The sequence below is a fragment of the Megascapheus bottae genome, chromosome 3, assembly GCF_031878675.1.
Source record: "Megascapheus bottae isolate mThoBot1 chromosome 3, mThoBot2.hap1, whole genome shotgun sequence".
NCBI lineage: Eukaryota > Metazoa > Chordata > Mammalia > Rodentia > Geomyidae > Megascapheus > Megascapheus bottae.
In genome coordinates this window covers 84,735,567-84,762,143 of record NC_143511.1, presented here as the reverse complement: position 1 = coordinate 84,762,143, position 26,577 = coordinate 84,735,567, and the positions used below count along the sequence as shown (strand labels likewise).

The 26,577-nt window shown below is 50.3% G+C and overlaps 1 protein-coding gene across 2 annotated transcripts in view; it reads left to right on the top strand.

Annotated features, from left to right (window-relative positions):
• Niban2 (niban apoptosis regulator 2) overlaps positions 1–26,577 on the top strand; it is a 54,726-nt gene that overhangs the window by 6,116 nt on the left and 22,033 nt on the right. For both annotated transcript variants that reach the window (XM_090330674.1, XM_090330675.1), the window contains exon 2: positions 25,763–25,893. In XM_090330674.1, coding sequence (XP_090186800.1) covers positions 25,763–25,893 — 131 coding nt within the window. The remainder of the gene's footprint in view (positions 1–25,762; positions 25,894–26,577) is intronic.

Genomic DNA, 26,577 nt, shown 5'->3' with positions numbered 1-26,577 from the left:
TTTCCTGCATGGGCTGGCTTTTAACCATAATTCTGAGATTTCCACCTCTACTGAGTAGCTAAGATTACAAGTGTGAGCCACTGGTTCCCAGAAACTTTTTTTTTTTTCCTGATCCTGGGGTTTGAACTCAGGGCCTGGACTTGAACTCAGGGTGAGCCCTGAGCTTTTTTTTGCTCACAGCTGACACCAATTAATTGGAATCTCACAGACTTTTCTTTTGGGACTGGTTTTGAACCATGATCCTCAGATCACAGTCTTCTAAATAGCTAGAATTACAGGTGTGAAACCCTGCCCCGTGGCTTTTAGTAATTATGCAGCCATCAGCACATTCAAGTTTGGGACATTTTTTTTTTTTTTTTTTTTTTTTTTTTTTTTTACCAGTCCTGGGCTTGGGCTCAGGGCCTGAGCACTGTCCTTGGACTTTCTCAAGGCTAGCACTCTACCACTTGAGCCTCAGCACCACTTCCAGCTTTTTGCTATGTATGTGGGGTACCGAGGAATTGAACCCCGGGTCTTCGTGCATGCTAGGCAAGCACTCTACCACTAGGCCAAACTGCACTAAGCACTGCCCCCCCCCCCCACATCCTCTGCCATCTTCCCAATTCTGGGCAACCTTTGTCTAACAGCTGATGTCAGGCATGCACAAACAACTTAGGAGGGGCAGATGAAAAAGCAGATCTTCCTCCATCTCCCCGTCTTCCCACTTCTCGCTGCCTGGAAGAAACTGCTTGTTTGGCTTGTCACCATTTTCCAAATGTACCTGTCTCCATGAGTGTACTCACAGAGCTTTGTTTACAGACTCACATCCTATTTTATGTTTCTGTGGCTTGAGTTTTTTTCCCTTGGCAAACTGTAGACCTTTCCTGGGCAGAACACAATTGAGCTCCCTCCTTTCACTGCTTGTTTCCTGCTGTACTTGGGGCAATTTATTTACTCTGGCATTTGAGGGTGTCTGTAGTATTTTGCTAGTATGGGTGATGCCACCTGAACCTCTTTTTTGGGGGGGAAGGGTTCTTCCTCAAGGGTCAGTGTCAGAGAGGCCTCAAAGTGGAACTTGCGGAAAAAAATATATATAATGTATATTATATATATATATATATATATATATATATATATATATATATTCAGTCCTAGGGACTGAACTCAGGGCCTGAGCACTATCCTTGGACTTTCTCAAGGTTAGAGCTCTACCACTTGAGCCACAGCACCACTTCCAGCTTTTTTCTATGTATGTGGTGCTGAGGAATCGAACCCAGGCTTCTGTGCATGCTAGGCAAGCACTCTACCACTAGGCCAAACTCCCGGCCCCAGGATTTGTGAACTGATTTAAGGGAAAACAAAACAACAACAATAATAATAATAATAAAAAACCCTAAACCCTTCTCTGCCACATTCTGAAAATAGTTGCAGGTGGCTGGAGTGAAGGTTTGGGAGTGCTCTATTTTCTGCTACTGCCTCACTCCAAGGTTTCCAGATGGTTGTCCTGGGATTTGCAGAGAAGCGGCGGGGGAGGGGGGGGGTAGCCCGCCCCTCAGAAACAGTGCCCAGGCTACTGCCCTTAGCTGAGGTCTGGGTCATCCCCTGGGGGTGAAGTGTCTGGGGATTGTGCTTTCTCTTGTGTTGAGCCTTACATAAGTGCTTTTGTTGCCTTTGGCTCCGTCCCCCATCCCCCAGTCCCCTCTTGCCTTCCTCTCTCTCTGCCATGGTCTGAGTCTGGCCTTCTGAGACTGTGGGACCTCCTGGCCTTCCCACACACACTACCAGTAGAGACCTTTCTAATTCTAAACTGGGCCACAATCTGCCCTCCCCCATCCCCCATGCTTTAGGATTGAAGCCGAAAGACAAGGAGAGGGATGGCTCTCCCACCACTTTGCCTTGCCACTCTGTTTTTGTGGTGCTCTTCGTGGGTTTATTGTTAGAGGCGCTGGGAATATGACTCAAGTTTGTGTCTGGCGTCTCTTTTACTAAACGATTGGTAATAAACATCTCTCCCAGGTCAGGTAAAACCTCTCTAAAAACATTCCCAAAGGCTGCCTCTTCTTCCACCCTGAGGAGAGACAAGTGTTTTCGTTAGTCTTTTCCCAAATTCTGGACATTGGGTTGTTTCTTCCAGGTTGGTTTGGGGACAAACTGAATCACCATGTTTGTTTTCTTTTTGATTCCGCTTGGCATCTCTGGTGAAGACAGACTCATCTTGGAGCTCTGCTTTTCCACCTGCTTCCTCCCCTACCACCTCACTACTGTGGGTATGCCATAGTGGTATTGTGGGCTTAAAGCAACTGCCTTCAGCTGGTCCCTGGCCTCTGTCTGGTCTGTGCTTCTCTAGCCTGCAGCATGCAGGAGCCAGTCCGTTTCCTGTCTGAGGGCAGTGTGTGATGGAGTTGAGAGGGGTAGTTGCCTGCCTCTGATAGCTAAAATTGGCTTTTCTTTTTCTTTTTTTCCTTCAGCACTGGCATTTGAATTTATATCCTTACACTTACTGCTCCCCATGGGTGCTTTTGCTGAGCCTTACACCTAATCTTTTCTGCTTTGCTATGTATTTGGCACGAAGAATCCAACCTGGGTCTTTGTGCATGTTAGGCAAGCACTCTACCACCAGGCCAAACTCCCGATCTTTTCTGCTTTTTTTTTTTTTTGGTGCCAGTCCTGGGGCTTGAACTCAGGGTCTGGGCACTGTCCTTGGGCTTTTCTCAAGGCTAGAGCTCTACCACTTGAGCCACAGCACCACTTCCGGCTTTTTCTCTGTATGTGGTACTGAGAAATGGAACCCAGACCTTTGTGCCCATTGGTAGGCAAGCACTGTACTGCATGGCCAAACTCTTGGTCCTTCTGCTTTCTTTTTTTTTTTTGGGGGGGGGGGAGGGTTGGCTCACACTTTTTGCCCAGGACTGACCTTTGACCTCCAGCCTCCTACCTCTCCTCCCTGGTAGCTGGAATTAGAGATGAACACTGCCACACCTTGTTTGAGATGAAGTCTTGCTAACTTTTTGCCATGTTTAAACTACAATCCTTTCCCTTCTGCTGGGATCATAGGTGGGAATAGGTGGGAACCTCCAGGTGAGCTATTCTTTTTTTTTTTCCAGTCCTGGGCTTGAGCTCAGGGCCTGAGCACTGACCTTGGGCTTTCTCAAGGTTAGAGCTCTACCACTGGAGCCACAGCACCACTTCCAGCTTTTTCTATGTGTGTGGTACCTCAGTCTTCGTGCATGCTAGGCAAGCACTCTACCACTAGGCCAAACTCCCCGCCCAAGGTGAACAATTCTTTAACTGAGCCTTATGACTTGCCAGGCCATCTTTTTATTTGGATTGTATCACTGGATTGTCTCTCATCTTACTAGCAGGCCAGAGGCAGGGACTCTAAGACTTTTAACTACTAAAACTATGTAGATCCTGTCCAAAGAGGACTGTTCAAGGGCCTGGGATGGGAGAGAAGAAGGAGGGGCCTAGTGGGAACAGAGCGCCAAGTGTCAGAGGCTCCAGTAGGTTGCACAAATATATCTCACCCGTCATTACTCAGTCTGAGGCTCAAGGCCTCTCTTTGACCAGTCTAGTTCTCCTCCCATTCGCCCCCCTCCTCCTCCGCAGGCAGAGCTCGTGACTCACTTCACCCTGGTCTCCTCCTAGAGGCATCATCCTGTGGTTGCAGAAATTCCTGAGCTGCCTTTTCCTCCTCATCCCCCCCCCCCCAGGAAGAAGGGTTTCTGAAGCTGGGCTATGCAGTTTTAGGGAAGGGGAAGGGGGAGGGCCGAGGGCTGAGTTAGAGCTCTTGGGAGGTGGTGGTGGGGGAACAAAGTCACCTCCTTAACTGGAGGAGTCTCAGGGACTGAGTCACGGCAGGCTGCGTCTCTGATCTCAGAGATGGGGAAACTGGAAGAACGGGAAGTGCCCGCCTGTGAGGGTGCTTATCCTGCCCTTGGGACAGCTCCCGTTTTGGAGATCTGCTGCCTCCGGCCCGTAGAGGTAAAAGGTGCCACATTGGAGGCAGTCCTGGGGCTTCAGCAGGGAGCTGAGAGCAAGGCTAGGCAGCCAGGCGGCTTGGGCCCAAGTCATGGCTCTGCCTCTAGACTGACTGGTGTTTTGTGCAGGTGAGTTTTATCTGAGCTCCTAAGTCCTCTGTAAGAGATGATGATAGTTATATCTTCTCAGAATACGATGATCAAGCATGTTGGCCCCTGGATGGTGTCGTGCAGGGCAGGTGGCTGTTCAGAATACAATGAATACTATGATGGTTACTTTATTGGACACCCGGGAAAATATGCTGCATCCTCAGGTGCACACCAGCACCCTTCCAAAGTAGGAATGCCCCAGTTTGAGATGCACCTGCCTCAGGCCCCAGTACCTGGGGTTTTCAGCCCGTGCCTGCTGTGAGATTGTTTATTCTGCATCTGTCATTGGACAGAACATGAAGGGTAAACGGCCTTATCCAGAATTGCACTCATGAAGCCCAAGTCTCGTCCTGTTGACCATTTACTGTGTGACTCTGGACCAGTTGCTGTGACTCTCTGGCTTTTCTCACATGAGACCTCAGGATAGTATCTCTGGTACAGTATCTCTGACCCATTTCCCAGGGGTCTAGAGTTGCACACCTGTGGGACATAGCCCTCTCTCTCTCTCTTTCTTTTTCCTTCCTTCCTTCCTTCCTTCCTTCCTTCCTTCCTTCCTTCCTTCTTTCCTTCCTTCCTTCCTTCCTTCCGTGTGTGTGTCTGTCTGTGTGTCTGTGTGTGTCCTCAGGGCTTGAACGCTGTTTCTAAGCTTTTTGTTTTTTTTTGTTTTGTTCAAGACTAGCACTCCACCATTTGAGCTACTACTCCACTTCCAGGTTTGGGGGTGGTTAATTAGAGATAAGAGTCCTACCGACCTCCCTGCCTGGGCTGGCTTCATTGAAACTTCAATTCTCAGGTCTCAGCCTCTTGAGTAGCTAGGATTACTGACATGAACTACCAGCCTCTGGCCACCATTTTCCTTTTATTTATTCAGTGAGTACGCATGGAGTTCTTGTGGTCTCATGGTAGATTGCCTCTCATACATGAGGCCCTAGGTTGATTTCTAGCACTGGGGGAAAAAAAGTTATGGATTCCTTTCTATGTGGTAGGCCCTGTATAGGGGGCACTTGAATATATAAACTCCTGTCATCTCTGCCTGTGTGGTGCTGTGTGGCTGGCTATGCCTACTCAGGGTTCAGGGTATTCTGAAAAAGCTAGGTTGATGAGTGTGGATGGTATGCAGGGATCCACAGGAACTGGCTTTGGAGAAGAGGTGACTTGTCCTGGAAGATCATTTCCAGGCAGGAGTGACCCAGTGGAGGTGGTCAGCCATGCATGGGAGTGAATGAGGGAGCCCAGGTAGTGGGAGATGGAGCACGGGTCAGGTGAGCTGTTGGTGTGTACGGGGGAAGGAAGTTGCTCGAGAGTGGTAAGGGTGATGCCATGCAGCACTCTTGTCTCTGCAGGATTGACAGAGCTTCTGTAGGGTTGATGGAGGCTGAGCTTTGGACACCTCTCTCAAATCAGCCCCTTGTTCTCTTCCCATAGATAGCCCTCAGTCCCGAGGGTCTTCTTCCCTTCAAGAGGCAGAGGAGAAGGAGAGCTGGAATCTAAGGACTGGTGTTGAGATCCTGTCTCAGCTGTCCTGTTATTTGTATGGTTCTTGATCTTTGTGAGGCCTCAGTCTTCTCATTTGAAAAGGAGGTATTGCAGCGGCCAGCCTTGCTGGGGTGTATGGAAGCAGTGGGATGGTGGAGCTAGGGCTCTTGTTTTGTTTTGTTTTGCTGGTCCTGGGGCTTGAACTCAGGGTCTGCGCACTGTCCCTGAGCCTCTTTGTGCTCAAGGCTAGAGCTCTACCACTTTCACCACAGCACCACTTCTGGCTTTTTCTGGGTAGTTTGTGGAGAAAAGAGTCTCGACTGGCTTTAAACCATGATCGTCAATTCTCAGCCTCCTGGGAGCTAGTATTATAGGTGTGAGCCACTGGTGTCTGGCCGAGCTCTTTGGGTTTTTTTTTTTTTTTTGCCAGTCCTGGGCTTGAGCTCAGGGCCTGAGCACTGTCCTTGGACTTTCTCAAGGCTAGAGCTCTACCACTTGAGCCTCAGCACCACTTCCGACTTTTTTCAATATATGTGGTACCAAGGAATCGAACCCGGGTCTTCGTGCATGCTAGGCAAGCACTTTAACCAATAGGCCAAATTCCCAGCCCATAGCTCTTTGGTTTTAAGGAAACATGAGCTCTCAGTACCTTGGCTGCTAAAGAAAGAAAAAAGAATACATTGAGTACCAGTGGCTCATGTCTGTAACCCTTGCTACTTAGGAGGTTGAGGTTTGAGGATTATGGTTTCAAGCCAGCTCAGGCAGGAAAGCCCATGAGACTCTTTATCTCCCCAGAATTGCTGGAAGTAGTGTTTCGGCTCAAGTGTAGTGCCACCTTTGAGCAAAAAAGCTCAGGGACAGCACCAATACCCTGAGTTCAAGCCCTGGGACCAGCATTCACACACAAGCACACACACACACACACACACACACACACACACACACACACACACACACACACACAGAGACATGAGCCTGAATGTTTTGGCCAGGCTTCAGATGTCACCCCGTTGGGCACTTGGACATGCAAGAGGGGAAGACAAAGAGTGAATTGTGATTGGCAAAGTAAACACCACACTTTTCTACCCACCTGCCAGGAGCCCTAACTGGGGGTACTAGGCATACAACCTAGTGTGGTTGTCAGGTTATTTTTGACAAGTCCCCTCTCTGTCCCAATCTGTGACCTTCTCTCCTTTGCCTGTCTGTGCAGTGGGTACAAGGTCAGTCTCTAGTGCCCTTTGCTCTGACTTCTTGCCCATGGGCCTTGGATTGTGTTGAAAACACAGAGCAGATACTTATTGTAGAAGGCCATTTTGCTATTGAAAGTAGAGCTTGTTCTGAAAGCCGTACCTTGCTCCACCTGAGCTGGGCTCTGGGGATGACGCTGTGACATAAATCAAGATTTCATGGGTCATGCTGGCCGAGAAATTCCCATCAAGTGGTATGTGGTGGTTTGGGTTACGGAGAGAGTGAAATTGTTTCTGTTTTCCAAACTGCATGTTGGCATGACGACGCTCCTCAAGAGGCTCGATTTGGCCTCAATCGGGTAGCATTAGGCTTCTACCAGGAAAAACTGCATGGCTTTGGGCATTGGCAATGGGAGAACAGCATTCCCTGTCTCTGGGGTGCTTGAGGATTCTGAGAGGCACCCTGCATATTTGCGGGCCTGGGCTGGGTGCTTGAGCATGTTGTTGGCATGTTGAGTTCTTGGTGGTATGGGGGAGCTGTGTGCATCATTCACCCCAGCCTTCCAGGAATTTTAAGGATGGTCTAGATGTCCAGAGTAGGAGTGAGCTGACAATTCCACTTCTGTCTGGTGCTATTTTTTTTTTTTTTTGGTTGTGGTGCTTGAACTCTGGGCCGGGATGCTGTCCCTGAGCTCTTCAGTTCCAGACTACCACCCCGCCCCTGGAGCCACAGCTCCACTTCCAGTTTTCTAGTGGATAATTGGAGTTAAGAGTCTCAGGGACTTTAGTGCCCGGACTGGCTTTGAATTTTGATCCTCAGATCTCAGCCCTCTGAGTAGCTAGGATTACAGGTGTAAGCCACTGTTCCTGGCTTATTGTTTTGTTTTTGATGTCAGTGTTCTGGAAGGTGAGGAGGAAAAGAGCTTAATCTTGGGGGAGTCCTGGCTGTGTTGGTCTTAGGGATCCATTCCCCCACAAGGCAGGTTTGCTCACATGGACTTGGGCTATTTGCTCGAGGGCAGTGCCTGACTTGTCTTTTCTTTCTTTCTTTCTTTCTTTCTTTCTTTCTTTCTTTCTTTCTTTCTTTCTTTCTTTCTTTCTTTGTTTCCTTTTCTTTTTTGTTTTTGTTGCTGGTGCTGGGGATTGAGCTCAGGATATAGGTACAGTTCCTGAGCTTGTGTGCTCAAGTCTAGTTAGCATTCTGCCATTTGAGCCACAGCTCCACTTCTGGCTTTTTGATGTTTAGTAGGACATAAGAGTCTCATGGACTTTCCTGCCTGAGCTGGCTTTAAACCATGATCTTAGCCTCCTCAGTGTTCAGGATTATAGGAATGAGCCATTGGTGCCCAGAAACTGATTTTCTTTCTCTGGCCTAGATTCTAGGTCCTTTCTTCTCCCTGCCAAGAAAGTCCTTTTGAAGCCACCTACTCAATCCCTCCCCACACTTCCGTTTCATTACTGAGTAAACTGAGGTTCAGAAAAAGGAAAGTGGGTACTAGGTCACTAGGGCTGCAGAATCTAGAGATCCTGATAACAACCTGAAGCTGTTTCCTGTCCCGCCTCCCTCCCCTCTGTGGATGGGCCCAGCTGTGGTCAGGGAAGGGGTGACTGGGTTGGGCAGCACTGCAGAGGGTATAATTTTGAAAACTGAGTAAACAAACAAGCCCTTGGTGAGAGAGACAGGCCTGTGCGGGCCTTACAGATAGGTCTGTGTCTGAGGAGATGGCCCAGGTCTGTCCACTTGTAGACAGTGAGGTGCTGTGTTCCATTCAAAACTGCCAAAGCCACACTCTCCTCCCATACCCACTCCCATGTTTAAGGCTGCCAGGAAAAAGGGAGAGAGGGAAGGACAACCCTTCTTTTGGTGGGGGGGGGAGGGCCAGACCCCCTGGGGTTGACCTCTAGGACAACCCTGCAGGCTCAGTTCAGGACAGTCATTTCTTACTGTGTGACTTTCAACAAGGGACATCTCTTCTCTGGGCCTCAGTTTCTTCACCACTGAAGTGGGGATGGGCCTTGTTATAGAGTCAAGTGTAGAAGATAATGTGAGTTGAATATAGCAGGTGCCCCCCCTTTTTTTCTCACCCTTACCAAGGCCTTCTGGGATGGCAGAACTCTCATTCGTTTTTAGCCTGACGGGTGGGGAGGCGGCTCTTCTGTGTAGAAGGAATATTTTCTCATCCACCCTGGACATTCTTGGTCATGGGAAACCAAAGCTCCAGTCCAGGCAGCCCTGTAGCAGGCTGTGAGGCTCTGCTTTCCTGTTTTCTTGTTGAGATTCTAAGGGAATCTGAGATGAGCTGCCCAAGGGTTCTGCCCTGGAGGCCTGGGGTTTGGCAGCTTGTAAGGCCTGGCTCCTTCTACCCCATCCCCCAGGGCCCAGCAGACTTCCTGTGCAATTAGGAGCGGAACCCCTCCCTCTTTTCTTCATCCTGTATTCCTCTGGATGGAAGGGAGGTCACCTTGCCTCAAACCTGCTCAGACCTGTATGGTGACTCCTGCTTCTGCAGACCTCAGTTTCCCCCATGGGGCACTGGAGGGAGTTAACTAGTGAGTGACTGTTGGTTACTGGTTACTGGCCCTTCTAGGCTCTCCTGTGCCTTCAGGTGTGTGCTCTAGACTACTGAAAGCCTCACATGGCTCATTGATCTGGCCCCATAGGCCAGAAGCACTCTGGGCTATTTCTTCTGACATGGTTATGAGTCTTTTAATTTTCATCCCTGTAGCACCTGAGGGCTGGTTCCTCAGGGAATCCTCTCAGGTGGACAGGGGGCCTTGAAGGTGACAACTTGCTTTACTGGCCATGGGCCATGTGCCCCTAGGCCAGTAATTGTAACTTCCAAAGTGTTGATTTCATTCACTATAAAATGGGAAGATGATGATACTTCACTGAGTTGTAAAGGTTATGAATTACTTATACGTGCAGGGTACATAAATATTCTGTAATAGGCAGCTATTAGCACATTTATTAGTGTGAGGGTTTTAGTGCAGTGAATGAATAGGTACTATTGCAAAGTCCTATGCCCTTGCCTCCTGGGAACCCCTGGAATTCTAGATGAAGGACTTGGGGGGGGGCAGATGTGGGGAGGTATGGGCTGCATGTGGAGGGGCAGAGCCGGAGGGCTCTAACTTCCCTCTGCCCTTCCTGGAAGGAACGGTTTAGGCTTGAGGCCACAGGCACGTGGCACAAACTTCCTTCCTCCTCACTGTGATTCCTCTCCTGTGAGTCACTGCCTTGAGTCCTTTGTTCTTCTTGAGGGTGAGCATGGGCGGAGGGGTTTTCACTCTTGACCAGCAGGCTTACCTCTGGGCTCCTGTTCTTCTCTGTCCCTGCCTGAGCCCGTGATGTGACATGCAGTGTTAGAGCGCCTGATCCTGGCATCCCACCAACTCAATCACTGCGTGTCAGGCACAGGGGTGCACTCATGGCTGCCAAATCGTGCCCAGGCCTGGCTAGTGCAGAGCTCCTGGCTCAACAGGAGATAGATCCAATAGATAATTACCCTGGCCCTTATCTGTGACCAGAAGACCAATAGCTTTGAAGAGTCTTTCCTTGCTTAAATGGCTACATGTGTCCTGTGGGACCTGCCCAGCAATACCTGTCATTTCCTTCCATGTCACAGATTGGGTGGTGGAGGGGCCCTCTGAGTGGGTGGCAGTGGGCTCAGATCTGGTCTAGGTCCTTTGTTTTTTGTTGCCCATCTAGAAGGGTGGCGTAATAAGATCCTGCTCCTGCTCCAGCAGAGCTGGGCGTGAGGGAATTGGCACCTGAGGTTAGCATTGAGACGGCCTCACTGCAGTTCCAGGTTGAGATTACAACCCTAAAATCCTTCCTTTGTGTATTAATAGGCAGGAGGGTGGGGTTACTGAAGCTGCTACGGCTGAAACCTTGGGTCTTAATGGGGAGGAGGACATGCTGTCGGAAAGAGGGTGGTCCTTCTTGCCCTCAAGTGTCTACAATGTGTCGATAGCTAATGTTAAGTGGAAGAATTTGTAGCCAATTTAAAAGGACCAGTATAGTTTTGGATGTTTGAAAGTATATGTGAGCCAGGGCTGGCAGTACACATTTTGGGTGGCTGCAGGTATAGCTGAAGCCAGGGCCTTTCCCTCCTGCCAGAGCTGGGATTAAACCCAAACCCTCACGCATGCTAGACAAATCCTTTACCAATGATGGGCAGCCCGAGTCCTAAGGAAGCTCCCTGTGATGCTCAGCCATTCTTTTCTTCCTGATTTCATTGCGACTGCAGCTCTCTGTGCCTCTGCTTCCCATCTGTAAAGTGGGGGTGGTTGTAAGCACTTTCTAGAAAGACTATGTGAGCTTTATGAAGGGTAGCACACCTGGCCCACAGTGAACACTCAAGAAACCTTGTCTCCTTGGAGTCAGGTTCCCACATGCCTGGACTCAGGTGACGGCAGGATGTTAGATCGGATTGCTTGGCAGCGAGCTCTGACCTTCATCCTAGACCTGCCACCGTTCCAGTCTCTCCGCATCCACAAATGTTAGGTCCTCACAGGGCTGGTGGATTGACCAACTCTCAACTTGGAGCTTCCCCAGGATTTTCCCCCTCCCCTCCCTCTTCCTTCCCCTTTCTGTCTTCCTCCCTTTCCCTTGCCCTCTCTCCTTCTCCTTCTTTGGTGTTGATACTTGAACTCAGGACCTTGCTCAAGGCCATCTGAACCACAGCTCCATTTCCAGCTTTTTAATAGTTAATTGGAGATAAGAGGCTCATAGTCTCTACCTTGGTTGGCTTTAAACTTCAATCCTCAGAACTCAGTCCCTTGAGTAGCCAGGGTTGTAAGGATGAGCCACGGGTACCAGGAAGGAATCTACATTTTAACTTGCTCAGCCAAATCCCTACAGGTAAATAGCTGGGTTTTTCCATTTATAGACAGAGTGAGGTTGGACTGCATTCATTCTCATTAGATGGGCCCATTGATCCCACCATCCTTGGAGTACCTGCTCACTGCCAGGCTGTGTTCTGGAACTAGAGGTACTGGCAGCCATAGTCTTTCTTCACTTTCCTGGGGATAGCATGGACCACAGTGGCCCGGGGCTCACACTAGCCAGACCTGGAGGCCCTGAGGAGCCTTGAGTTTGGGGCCTGAAGGATGAAGGAGGAGGGGAGAGTTACAGGCAGAAAGCAGCTCTGCAGAGACCCAGGGATTGAGAGAAGGAAAATGTCCTAGAAACTGGTGCATGGGTCCTGCTGGCCCCTGGCACCACACTTGTTGGTTGCATTTGAAGGTACCATCCTCTGCGTCCCTGCAAGGGACAGCACTCGCTCCTCTGGGATGCAGAAGCTGCTCGATTGGCAGCTCAGCCCCAAGTAGGGGAGGTTGCTGCTTGGACAGGATCGGGCCTCTCCCGTTTCCCAGGCTCTCTGCAGGCGCTGGATCATTTGACAGGATCTGAGCAAGAGTTGGAGGTGGGGATCTGAGTCTAGCTGACGGCCTTAAATGGTGTGATGGGGTGGTGACCTTTTCTAGTATTGATATGTGACCTGGCTCTGGCCTGGCTAGCTCCAGTCCCTTCCCTGTGCAGTGAGAGCCGGCTTCATTGTCAAGCCAGACTTTACCTTTTTGAGAAAACTCCATTGTCCTCCTGGGTCTTCTGGATTCCTGAGAGACAGCTAGGGACAAACAGCTCCATGCTGGGGTGTAGAAGTCTACCACCTATAGGACATGACCAGAGTCTCTTCTCTCATGGGAGGACTGAACAGGGAACCAAGTTGTGCTTGTGAAAAACAGAGACTTAGCCGGGCTCAGTGGCTCTAATCCTAGCTACTCAGGAGGCTGAGATCTGAGGATCAGAGTTCAAAGCCAGCCCAGGCACTAAAGTCCATGAGACTCTTATCTCCACTTAACCACCAGAAAGCCAGAAGTGGTGCTGTGGCTCAAGGGGTAGGGTGGTAGCCTTGAGCTGAAGAACTCAGGGATAGTGCCCAGGCCCGAGAGTTCAAGTCCCATGACCGACACAAATAAAGAAAAAGACAAAGAAAACCGAGGCTTGTAGCCTGAGGAGAAGGAGCAGCTGACAGGAAGGGATAATTCCTGTTTTCATGAGTGTGGCTGGTGACCAATTTGATCAAGGCCAAGTGGTGAGGCCCCTGAGGCTGCGGCTGTGTAGAGAATGCACTTTGGCAGTTGGAAGGTATTAAGGCTGAAGCATCTTGCGATTTGAATAAACTTTCCATTTTCTGCATTTGTGGTACTGGAGTCAAATTCTAGGCCTCACAAATGATAGGTAAATGCTATACCATCGAATTATGTATCCAGCCTTTTAAAAACCTTATTTTGAGACAATTTCTGAAAGTTATCCACGCTAACCTTAAACCTGTGATCCTCCTACTTAAGCTTCCTGATTGGCTAGGACGTTAAGTGTGTGGCACAGTACCTGCCTTCCATCTTGTCTGTACAGAAGTCTCCATGCCATGGTCCCTGACACTGTAGCCTGGGATTGGGTTTCCTGCTTGACAGGCTAGAATCCTTCCCTGGTCAGGATCCTGCAAAGCCTCAGAGAGCTCCGTGGGTGTAGGTGTGTGTGGTGTGTGTGGTCTCTGGGTGTGTGTATGTGTGTATATGTGTGCTTATGTGGTGTGTGTGCGTGCACATGTGTGTGTGCGTGCCTGCTTGGGACAGGGAAGGGTCTAACTCTGTGGCAGCTTGGAAGGAATCCTGACTGGGACTTGGTGAAAGGATGTTGGCATCAGGGGGCACTTGCTACTGAAATGCGCAGGCCTTTCCTGTCTGGTCTGGGCTGTAGTAACTGGCACTTAGTGTTAGTTCCTATTAGCACAACACTGGCATTTATTGTGCTCTTAATGTCAGACAGGCAAGGTGCCAAGCGTTCCTTCACCCAGAATCTTATTTGGTTCTCACCAGAATTCTTTGAGGCTGGTACTGTGTGTGTGTGTCTGTGTGTGTGTGTGTGTATGTGTGTGTGTGTGCACATATGTGTACAGGTATTGGGGATTAAACTCAGGGCCTCATACTTGGTAGGCACTCTACCGCTGAAATACACCACCAGTCTCAGAGTAGGTGTTTTTCATGGCTAACCTTGCTCCTGGGGCAGAATCTGTCCAGTGTCTGTGTGCACAGCCCAGGGGTGGTGGCAGAGCCCCGTGGCAGTGGCGGGGAGCCCGCGCTCTGCTTCCTGGTGTCACCAGTCCCATTCTGGGCCTCCGAGAGAGTTAAATCTCTCTGGGATCCTGTCTGTTTTCTGAGGCTCCCTGAGAACAAGCTGCAGCTTGGCAGCAGCTGTATTTCCTGAGGAGTTTATCTGTTTTCTGGGGGAATTTATCCAATGCAATTCTGAGGTTTGGGGTTAAGAGCCAAGTGCATCCTCCTTTGCCCTTGAAGCCTGGTTACATGGACTATTCAAGCCTGAAGCTTAATGTTAAAGCCTTGGAAGTATTTTTCTTTTTTTTTTAATTTACAATCGTTTGTTTTTAAATTGGCGGGGTAATGGATAGAGGGGTTACAGTTACATTCGCCAGGTAAAAGGTGCTTTACTTCTCACACATTGATTCCCTTCTCATGTTTTTGTAGTATTTTTCTTCTCTATGCCTTGACATGACTGTATGTTACCTAGGCTGGCCTCGGACTCTTGGACTCAAAGGGATCCTATGCCTCAACTTCCTGAGTAGCTGGGAATAGAGCTGTGTACCACTGAATTAGGCTAGAGGCATTTCCTTGAAGAGGGAGAGGGCTAAGTATGGTGGTGAATGCCTTTAATAGCAGGTATTGGGGGGAGGGCAGACGTAGGAGGATGGCAGTTTGAGGCCAGCCTGGGCAGCCTTAGCCCAAGACGTTATCTGGAAAACAAAACTAAAATAAAAGCATGGGTAGGAAGCAGGTTGCCTAGGGCCAGGCATGAATTGGTGACAGCTTAACAAGGAATCATAACTATTGCCTTCCAGCTGGTGCCACCTCTGGGAATGGTGAAGCAGCATCTCTGCTGGCAGATGCCATAGCCCAGAGAGAGCAGGGAAATCCCCCCACCCCACAGTGCCATGGGGCTGTGGCCTGGTGAGGTCTGCTGGGTGTTTGCTTTCCAAAGTCCCTCTGAGGTTTCTCGTCCACTTCCTCTTTCTGATTAAATCTATCTCTGAAATGCGAGGCCCAAAGATTGGGCCCCACATGTGTTACTGTCCCATGCCTTGACTGCTCTGTGGATGGATTGGGTTCACTAGTTAGTGGCCTTTTGCTGGTCCCCGTTTTGTGGCATATAACACACCACAGAAAACTGCCCTTAGTCCTTGTGACATCCTCCTGCCTGCTCTGGCTAGCAACGCTGGGATTGATGGAATTTTTTCAGAAGTTAGTTCTTTTTCCTCCAATTCTGTGACAGCTGCAAAGGTGGGGCCTGCTGACTGTCCATGTTACCGCAGAGGAACTGAGATCCAGGATTGTCAAATCATGAATACGTGCTCAGTCCTACCGCCCAAGAGGGGTGGGGTCAGTATTTGGACTGAGATCTAAGTCTGGGAACTGGACACTTCTCTATTGGTGGATATACTCTTATCACAGGAGGTGCAATTGGTGTTTATGGGATAGATCAGTTTTCTTTCTTTTCTCTTTCCTTTCCTCCCCTTTCTCCCCCCCCCCTCTTTTTTTGTTGATCACCAGGGGCTTAAACTCAGGGCCTGGACACTGTCTCCGAGCTCCTTTTGAGTTCTTTTTGCTCAAGGATAGCACTCTACCACTTGAACCACAGTTCCCCTTTTGGCTTTTTTGATAGTTTGGTGGAAGTAGAATCTCACAGACTTTCTTGCCTGGGCTGGTTTTAAAACACAGTCCTTCGACCTTAGTCTTCTGAATAGCTAGGATTACAGGTTTAAGTCACTGGTGCCCGGCTTAGATTGGCTTTCTTGTGTGTGAATCTTGCTTGCATTTTCTGGGTGTGCTGCTGCACTCGCTCACCTTTCACAACTTCCTCCGTCACCGTCTGAGTGCTCTTCTCTGTATCCTCTAGGCTGAGTTGTTCACCCTCTTCTGGCCTGTAACCTCTCCTACTTACCTATTGTAATTTTTGGTAGGGACAGCACGACAGTTTGAACTCAGGGTCTTGTGCTTGCCAAGCAGGTGCTGTACTATTTGAGCCACTCCACTAGTCCCTTTTGCGCAGATTATTTTCGAGATAAGGTCTTATTTATGCCTAGGCTGGCTTTCGGTCCTATTTGTGCTTCCTTGTTTGCTGAACAGCAGGTGCTCACTACCATACCCAGACATGGGTTGAGATGGAGTCTCATGAAATCCCACTGCCTCTAACCATGTTCTCCCAATCTCTGTTTTCCAAGTAGCTAGGATTACAGGCTTGAGCCACTGTGTCTGGACCACTAGATGTAATATCCCCTTGATGGCAGGGGCTGGGGTTTCCTTGCTTTCTCTTGAGTAACCAATGGTTACCAAGTGAATGGATGAGAATACAGGAAATCTGTCCTGGCTAGCACTTCTGGTGAAGCCTTCAAGAGCTTTTACCTGACTTTGGCTTTACTACCAGCTGCCATTTTGGTCTATCCTGAGCTAGCAAAGGAAAGATGTGTGCTGTGGGCTGTGTCCTGCCCTCTGCCCTGCCTCTCAGTGGTGGCAGTTACCTGGCTAATGGGGAGGAACTAAGCAGTGATGCCGGCATTCAGGCTGGTCATGGTAGTGGCCTGAGTGCAACTCCATACCTGTGAAGTTGTGGTGCACAACAGGAATCCAGGCTTGTGGTGGGTGCCAGCTGGTGTGTGTGCATGCATTGTGTACTGCGGGATATGACGCCCTGGGACCTGATTGCATCCTTGGTGCTCTGGACTAAGACGGAGCAGAATTCAGATGGTCCCTGCTGGCCAAGGCAAGGTAGACAAGAAGCCCAGATTAGGAAGCCATGAGCTCCAATAAGCATTATGAGGATGGCAAGAAAGGAATGGAGCCAAAGGAATATTGGCTGGGGAAGTGAGCCATGAGCTGTTAGCTTAGTGGCTAATGCTTGCCTAACATGTACAAGGTCCTGGGTTCGATGCCAGTACCACAGAATGAAAGAAAACAGGCAATCAAACAAGCAATAATACCAAAAAAACACAGGGGTGGGTATAGGTGTGATGTGCACAAAATTTTTGCCATAGACCAGCTACCCTTTTCACCCATCGTGGCAACAACAGTGCAATTATCCCCAGTGCAGAGGAGAAGGCTGAGGCCAGAAAGGGGGGGGCCTCTGACACAGAGCCAAGTGGGTCCTGTGTCTATCTGGCTCCAGGCTGGAGATGGCAAGGGTTGATCCAGAAGTGGGGATGCACAGCATGAGCAGTGGCTGGACCTCCTGCCACCTCTTAGAGCCCAGCGGGGCTTCTGGCTGTCATCCACCCTTTCTTCATGGTTCCACTGGCCCCGGGTGTGGCCTTGGCCATGGCAGAGGTTGTTGTGGGACTGCAGCCCTAGGTGTGCCCACCTCCAAGACACAGCGCCAAGTGCTCCCTGAAGCCTGGGCCCCGTGCCAGTCTTGTGGCAGGCTCTGGGTAGGTGTGGATAGGCCTATCCTGCTCTGGGTGGGGGTCATTGCCGGGTGCCTTGGGACTCCTCTGTTCTTCCCAAATTGCAGAGATGTCTCTGTCCTGGGCTCCCAGATCAAGCTGCCAGCTGGAGGTTGTGGGCACAGGGCTGCTGCCAGCTGGAAAGGCTGGGAGGGAATGAGAGGGCCTTTGTTTTCTCCTGTTTGTGCCCAGATGGATGAAGGCCAGCCTTGTTGGGCGGGTCTTGCCTGCTACTTTTGGGGACATTTCCCTGGGCTTCTGCCTCGGCTGCCCTCTCACTTCTCAGGCCTTTCTGTCTCATGCTCACCCTTCCCTTCTCCAGCAGCCCTGTGGCTGGTGAGCCCTGGTTAAATATTTACTAGCTAAGGGTTTTCAAGGCAGCTTTGTGAGAGAAGCCTGGGCTGACTCCTGCGGCCTCACCCTAAATCTGCCTTCAGGATAAGGAAGCCCAGCTAGCCTGGACCCCTAACCCTCCCTCCCCAGACCTACAGTGTGGCCATTTTGGTATGTGGAACTGAATGGGCTTCTACTGGGAGTTCTTACCTGTTTATGAATTGCACACCTTGGCCAAGAAGTAGCTGGGTGTTGGGGAGCTCAGTGTCTGAGAAGGCCCTAGGCTGCAATCCTGAAGGCTGGGGAGGAGGTGGTGCGCAAGACTATGGAGGAGAAAAAGTTGGCCAGGTGGAGGGCACAGGTGGCTGAGCACAGGTGGCTGAGGTGGTAAGAGGATAGGCCAGTTCTCTCCCTCTCTCTCTGCCAGTCCTGGGGCTTGAACTTAGGGCCTGAGCACTGTCCTTGAGCTTTCTCAAGGCTAGAGCTCTACCATTTGAGCCACAGCACCACTTTCAGCTTTTTCTGTGTATGTGGTAACCAAGGAATTGAACCTAAGGGCTTCATACATACTAGGCAAGCATTCTACCTCTAGGCCAAACTCCTGGCCCCCAGTTTTCTTTTTCTTTTTTTTTTTTTATTGTAATGTATAGAAGGGTTACAGTTATATTTACCAGATAGTAGATATATTACTTCTCACACATTGCTACCCCTTCTCAGGTTTCTGTCCCCATTTCCCTCCCCTCACCCCCCAGTTTTCTTTCTCCGAGCACAAATGTACCAGGCCCTGGCCCTCTGCCTCAAACATGGCACCATGGGACCCAGGGTACTGTTTTTTCCCCAACCTCCAATCTAAGACAGTTTGTCCTGAGGACAGCAGGCATCCAGAAAGCCCTTCACAGACTCTGGGACCTGTTTTGAGAGAACCTGCTAGGGCAAGATTTGGCCAGGATCAAAGGTTAAGATAATTACTACATGCTCCATGGCCCATTTGGACCTATTGCTTTTTGGTCTATACTGGTGCTTGAACTTAGGGCCTCAAGCTCTGGCTCTGCTGTTTTGCTCACAGCTAGTGCTCTACCACTTGAGCTATACCTCCAGTACAGCTTAAAAAATGTTTTTTGCTAGCTAATTGCAGATGAAATTTCAGACTTTTTTTTTTTCCCCTGGGAAGGCTTTGAACCATGATCCTCTTCATGTGTTAGCTTCCTGAATAGGTAGGGTTATAGGTGTAAGCCTCAGAGCTGGCTAGGCCCTGTTGTTTCTTTTAGCCAGTCTTGGGGCTTGAACTCAAGGTCTGGGCTCTGTCCTTGGGCTTTTTCAAGGCTAGCACTCTACCACTTGAACCACAGTACCACTTCCAGCTTTTTCTGTGTATGTGGTACTGAGGAATGGAACCCAGGGCTTCATGCATACTAGACAAGCATTCCACATGCTATTACTAGGCCATGCTTCCAGTCCCAGTCCCAGCCCCCCCTTTTTTTTTTTTTTTTTTTTTTTTTTGCCAGTCCTGGGCTTGAGCTCAGGGCCTGAGCACTGTCCTTGGACTTTCTCAAGGCTAGAGCTCTACCACTTGAGCCTCAGCACCACTTCCGGCTTTTTTTCTACGTATGTGGTACCGAGGAATCGAACCCGGGTCTTCATGCATGCTAGGCAAGCACTTTAACCACTAGGCCAAACTCCCGGCCCCCAGCCCCTTTTTTTTTTGAGGGGGGGAGCAGATCTCTGGGCCTGGGCACTGTCCCTGAGCTCTTCAGCTCAAGGCTAATGCTCTACCACTTCTGATTTTCTGGTGGTTAATTGGAGATAATAATCTCACGGACTTTTGTGCCTGGGCTGGCTTTGAACCTTGATCCTCAGATCTCAGCCTCCTCAGTAGCTAGGATTACAGGTGTGAGCCACCAGTGCCTGGCTCTGGTGCTGCTATTGTTAACAGCAAAAGCTAACTTCACCTGAGGTCCCCAGCCTCAGAAAGGGGGGAAGGGACTATGACATCATACTTATATTACAGAACCTGAGGCTCAGTTTCTTGCTTTACACTTGACTCCAGAAGTTACTGTGGAGAACAGCCAGCTCATGCTTCTGCGCTTTATCCCTTCTGACACAGTTGGGAAAGAACCTCTTGTTCTTTCCTGTGTGGTGCCAGGATTGTCACTGAACCTCTTGGAGCCTCAGATTCCTCCACCATACAGTGGGTTTAACAGTGCGTTCCAGCAGGGGTTAAGTGCGACCATGTTGACAACTACAGTTAACATACATAGAAGCAGCCTCCGTGCTGGCATGGGATGTGACATGCATTAGTTCATGCAGTGATTATTATAATAATATGCAAATGGAAGTTGAAAAGCCCTGGGAAGGGTGGCTGAAGCTTGGAACTTGGAGCTGCAGGAGGGTGTCCCAACAGAGGGCACACCATATGTAAGGGCATAGGAGGGAGGAAATACCAGGTGTGGTGGGAGAGAGCCAAGGCAGGGGCCGGAAGGGAAGCAGGACTGAGGCTCTCATCTCAGATTCATGAAACCTGGCTACAGACCACAGTGTGCCAGGCCCTGGGTGGGCACTGCAAGGTGCTGATGGCTGAGCTCATGGTCTTCTTCCTTCCTTCCTTTTTTGTTTGTTTTTTTTTTTCTTGATTCGTTGTGGGATTTGAACTCAGGGCCTGGATAAGGTCCCTGAGTTCTTTTACTCAAGGCTAGCACTCTGCCGCCTTTAGCCACAGCTCTACTTCTGGTTTCCTGGTGGTTAATTGGTGATGTCTTTGAACTGTGATCCTCAAATCTCAGGCCCCTGAGGAGCTAGGATTACACTTACAAGCCAGCTACCTGTGCCTGGTCCAAATTCCTCATACAAAACAAGCCACAGTGCTTGGAGTCTAGGTCCATCTAGCCCTCCCCTCCCCCACTCCTCCTCCTGACACTTAGGCTGTGGTCAAAGAGCTCTGTGCCTTTCCCCATCCTCTGGGGTGGTAGCCTCAGCTCCTCCCTCTTTGAGTCACATGGAGTCCCCAGCGGGCCTCATGCTCCTGTATTTACAGGAAGAGGGTTTGCCTTGTTAATGGCCAGTAGCCTGAGGGAAGAGCCTGCACTGGGCCCTTTGGGAATTGGGCCCTTCAGAACTGGTCAACCTCACCCTCACGTGACAGCCACCTTCTCAAGATGGAAGGGCAGCTTTGTGACCCTCTTCCACCCCCAGGACCAGCTGGGGCACCTGGAAGATGTAACCATTCCTTTCTGCATGAGGAATCTCAGGGGAGGGTGGGACTAACTGGGGTGGGGGCTGAGGGGGGGAGAAGCTACCGATATGGAGATTTCCTAAGACAAGGGATGGTGGTGAGCTCAACAGAGGATGGTTCAGACCTTAGGTAATTTAGGATCTTGGGGACATTTTAATGGGCTTGGCCTCTGTTTGAAAGGGAGCTGGGAATGGAGGGGATGGAGGCGGATCTTAGAGGTGGAGGGCCTGGATTGGGCGGGGTAGATGGTCCAATCAGCCCCGAAGCCTGCCTGACCCGGCAGCCTTGCACTGAGGAGCACAGTGTGGCGTGTGGGAAGACCGGTTCTGGTGAGGCTCTGAAGAAGGGACCTAGGGACCTGACGTTGCTGGGCATAGGCTCATCCTTTCTCCCCAGGCAGCCCGTGGTGTGGTCTGTATTAGCCCCTCATCCTCTGGACAAGCCTGGACCGGCGGGGCCCTCGGCTGTCCCACCCCTCCCAGGCACGGCTTCTGGCTGCTGGTTGGGGTTCTTCTCACGGGCCTACTGCCAGTCCCCCTCTCACTCACTGGCTGACAGAGTCTGTCATTACCCCCTCCTCCTGGCTTCCCACCTGATTACAGTGCTGCTAAGCAGGAGCTTTGTGTCAGCTTTTCCTTTGGGGCCACCCACAGGGCCAGGGCTGCAGAGAGGCCCCAAATCCAGAGTCTAGCCATCTGGGCAGTGGGTTTAAGATGAGTTTATCTCAACTTCGGTCCCCTGTTAGATCATTTTGAGCTTGTGCCTTTTAGAAGCTGTGTGTTCTTGGAAACATCACTTAACCTCTCAGGGCTTTAGTGTCTTTCTCTGAAGGAGACAATGCATGCAAATGGTACCCACCGCGCTGACATTGGAGATGCTGAACTAATGCTCTTCCCTTACTGCTGAATGGGGCTAGCCAGTAGAGAGACCCAGAGTGAGGTCCTGGAGGTGGACATAACAACCCAGGTCCCTGGAACATGCTATGTGACTCGAACAAAGTGTCACTATCTCTCTGGATCTTTGGTTCTTCCTGCTGTTCCAAGTGGATGAGTGAGATGGCAGGGGTGTGGATGGCTCTGCAACTCAGGGAAACTGAGTCCCCATAGCACCTCTGTGGTTCCCTGGACTGTGGGTGGATGGTCAGCACAGAGGCCACCTCCCTTACTTCCCTACCTGGAGATATTCCAGGAACCAGGATGGCAGGTTCTGAGGCCACCCCACCCTCTGGGTGCTGTCACCTGCCTGGTTTCTGTTAGCAAACCTCTCAGCCCTGAAACCCTGAAACTGGGCCAGGCCTTGGGGGTGAGGTGTGGCTCCAGAGGGACTGGATGAGCCAGGGACTGCCCCGGCTTGCTGCCCCATAGCTCATGCCAAACTAAGGCTGGGGCTGGCATGAAGCTTCTCCAGTCCACAGGAAACTGGGTGAAGTTAATGGCTGGAGGCTGACCTCTTTGTCCTAATGCCCTCCATGGGTGGAGCAGGGACCCAGACTCAGGCTCAGGGCTCAGCTCAGGTTTGAGCCTTTCAGTGCCAGAGGTTCTTAGTTCTCGAGTGGATAAAACCTATCCTCAATGCCAGTGCCATCTGTTCAGAGGTTGAGCTGAAGTTCAGTGGTGCAGGCGTGTGCATGTGTAGCGCTGGCGGAACCATGAATACATACAACACAAAACTTAGGAGGCTCTGGCTACCTTGGAATTCTGCCCTTCCATCCACAATCAGCTCAGGAAGCTCCTCTCCATGCCTCCATCCGCAACAATGGCCCAGCAGCTCTCCCCTTGCTCCCAAGGCTGTCGGCCTTTCTGAGCGCCCCCAGTTCGTGTCTAGTGACTGCTATCTGCATAGGAGGTAGCGTGATCCTTAACATTGTCGTAAGATTACCATTCTTCCAGCCACTTCTGGCTGCTGGTTATGGGCACCACCAGGCTGGGACCTCTCCCTGGACCAGAGTTACTTTATGGGAGCTCCTATGAGTGGCATGCCTTCTTGTCAGGGTGAAGTGCTTTATGCTCATTGGTTCAATGATTTCTTCATCATCCATAGATACTACTGTGCCATTTTTTTTTTTTTTTGCCAGTCCTGGGCTTGAGCTCAGGGCCTGAGCACTGTCCTTGTATTTTCTCAAGGCTAGAGCTCTACCACTTGAGCCTCAGCACCACTTCCGGCTTTTTTCTATGTATGTGGTACCGAGGAATCGAACCCAGGTCTTCATGCATGCTAGGCAAGCACTTTAACCACTAGGCCAAACTCCCGGTCCCTACTGTGCCATTTTTGTAGTGGGAAACAGAGGCTCAGTGAGAGCCCAAGGCCACACAGCTAGTAAGTGGAAGAGCTGAGGGTTGAATGCAGAACCTACATGCCCATATGGAGCTAGACTCTCATTTGCAGTTTGTGCCCTGTCTTCTCCCCAGGCCCCCTGTCCCACTGAAAGTGGCTATGGTTAGTCTGTCAGCCTGACTCACCAGCAGCTCAGAGGATGTGTGCAGGTCAGTCTCCTGGTCACACTGATAAGGTCAGTGGTAAGCCAGGTTCTGGTGGCTCCTGTCTATAATTTTAGTTATCCAGGAGGAGGCTGAGATCTGAGGATTGTGATTGAAGCCAGACTGGGCAGAACTCTTCCCCTCCCCCCTCCCCCCACAAAGATTTTAGATTAGTTGGACTTCCACCTACCCATTTTTAGAGGCCCAGAGATGAAGACCAGTAGAGAGCCAGTGGATGGGAAGGCTCTTTGTCTGCTCTGACAAAATGATGTTACGGGTGGCTTGAGTCCTGGATCCCTGTCCCTGTCCCAACTCTGTGATTTGGGAAAAGTCACTTTAATCCCCTGAGCCTGCATTCTCATCTGTAAAGTGGGGATAGTAAAGCCTGCCTTGCTTTCCTCTCGTGACTGGATAGAGATCTGCAGGGCTCTGGTAGGAGAGCTAGATGAGTTGGCTTCTACCCCCATCACTGCAAACTAAACAAGCAAAAGCAAATCCTCCCCCACCCCCACACACGTCTGTCCCCTTCCAGGTATACAGCCACATCTCTGAGTAAGTCGCCAAGTCTCCCCAAGCCTCAGCTTTCTTTTGGAGGGTGGTAATAGCACCCATAAGGGCTCTGGAGCTCACGTGAAGCTCTCGGAAGATGGGCAACATTCTGGTGAGCTCTGGCAATTCTAGGGCTAGGGCCAGGCATCCCTCATTGTCACCCTGGACAGCTGGCACTCTACCACTTTAGTCATACTTCCAACCCTGCTTTTTGTTGGTTATTTTGGAGATGAAGTCTCTAGGATTTTTTGCCTAGGTTGGCCTCAAACAGAAAAAGCAAATAAATATATGAAAGGTTCTGAATCCAAGCCCCAGTACACCCTCCCCACTCACCCCAGAGGAAATAGGTATTTAAAGTATAGCCCATGGGGCTGAGAGCATTGCCTAGTGGTAGAGTGCTTGCCTAGCATACATGGAGACCTGGGTTCGAGTCCTTGGTACCACATACATAGAAAAAGCCAGAAGTGGTGCTGTGGCTCAAGTGATGGGGGAGCTCTAGCCTTGAGAAAGTCCAAGGACAGTGCTCAGGCCCTGAGTTCAAGCCCCAGGACTGGCACGTGCGCGCGCGCACACACACACACACTGAAGTGTGTCCCTCATTTGTTCTCCCCTTCTCCCCCTAAATTGAGGGGTCTGGACAGACATTGCAGAGATAAGTCTGAGGGACAGGGCTGGATGGAGCTTCCTCCAGAGGCACATCCTGCCCCGAGGCAGGTGCAGGCATCCCTCCAAAGGCCTGAGAGGGTGGATGTGGTGTGAGGCCATGTCACATGCGCCCTCTGTTCTCCTCCCTGGTCATCAGCTTCTGGCTGAGCCCCAGGTCTGCAGCTCACACCATCATTGCGGTGTGACCGCGTGCATGTGACTTAACATCTCAGCATCCGGGGATAGTCCTGAGCGCCGATCTCAGAAGACTTGAAGGATTCAATGAGATGTGGGCCTAGCGGATGTCCTTGATATCCAGAGATTGGCCACTTTGAAGGAAATTCCCAGGTTTTCAGAACTTGGAAACCAAAGAGCTGAGAGGGTATGTCCATCTTTGAATTCACCCATCTTAGTGTGTAGGGGAAACTGTGTGTGGCCCAAGGAGGGAAGCTGTATCAACCCTAGGCCAAGATTCTAGATTCACCATCTTGGAGCCAGCAAAGCTCTTGATCCTACTTCTCTCTCTATTTCTGTTTCTTCATCTGTAAATAAGGTCATCCTGGCAACCTAATATGGAGCCTATTACATTCTGGGTCTATTTGGGGAGTCATAAGATCCACCCTCTGTTCTAAAACTCAGAAGAGCGAGGCAAATGGGCAGTGGAAGCAAAACAGTTTTTTGCTTTTTTTTTTTTTTGGTGGGTCATGGGGCTTGAACTCTGGGCCTGGGTGTTGTCCCTGAACTCTTCAGCTCAAGGCTAGTGCTCTACCATGTTGAGCCATAGCACCACTTTGGGTTTTCTGCCTGGACTGGCTTTGAATCACAATCCTCAGACCTCAGTCTCCTGAGGAACTAGGATTACAGGCATGAGCCACCAGTGCCAGGCAAAAAAAATTTTTAAATTCTTAGGTGAATTAGCTTTGCAGTGTTTATTATTCTGAAAGAGATCGTGATTATAAAATAACTCAAATACTGTAAAGGTAAAAAAAAAAAAGCAGAAAATCGGTGGGATGTTAGTGACAGACCTATATAATCCTAGCAGCTCAGGACACTGAGATCTGAAGATAACGATTCCAAGCCAGCCTCGGTGGAAAAGTCCTTGAGACACTTATCTCTAACCAACAAAAAGCTGAAAGTGGTGGTGTGGCTCAAATGGTAGAGCACCAGCCTTGAGCAAAAAAGCCAAGTGAGAGCCCCAGGCCCTGTATCTGTGAGATGTCATACTTTCTTTTGTCTTCCCTTTCAGAGAAAACCGAGAAAATTCTGAAGGAGTTCCTCCATTTCTATGAGGACCAGTATGGCGTGGCACTCTTCAACAGCATGCGCCACGAGATCGAGGGCACGGGGCTGCCACAGGCGCAGCTGCTCTGGCGCAAGGTGAATGGCCCCGAGAGGGTGCACATTGAATCTGCCACCTGTTCCCACTTGGCCTTGGACTTCATTTCCCTCAGCCTCCATTTCCCACGGTTGCGATGCTGGTGTCTAAGGGTTGGAAGAGGCGAACAAAGCCTCCTGGGAAGGGGGACCTGTGGTGGCTCTGGGCAGGAATGTTGCAGGGGTCCAAGGAGATGTCACAAACACAATAGACCTAAATCCATCTAGAAGCTTCTGGTTTGGGGTCCAAAGATTCAGGGGATGGGCCAGCTCTTGCTCCCATAGGGATGATTCAGGGGTCCCCTGTTAGCTCAGGGAATTCCTTCTTGTTGGAGGTCCCCACAAGTGTGTCTCCCTCTGCCAGATACTGGGCTATGTCTCCACTCCTGTGATCTGGTGGAAAAGGAAAAGGGATTGGGAAGCTGGGTCCAAACGCCTTGTCACCTGGTGGGCTGGGCCCATTGTGTACACCCTCCTCCAGGCTAAGGGGAGAGGGCTCAGCTAGTAGGACTCTGCATCCCCAACTGGCTGGGTGGTCTCAGACAAGTGTGGTTTCCTCACCAAGCCTTGGTTTCTCTGTGAAGTTTCTTTCATTGAGGAGCATCTTGTGGCTAGAGAGGCAGAGCCTATGCCAGGGGGATTCCTGGATGACCGAGTGGAAAGAAGAATTCAAGAAGGCACTTACAA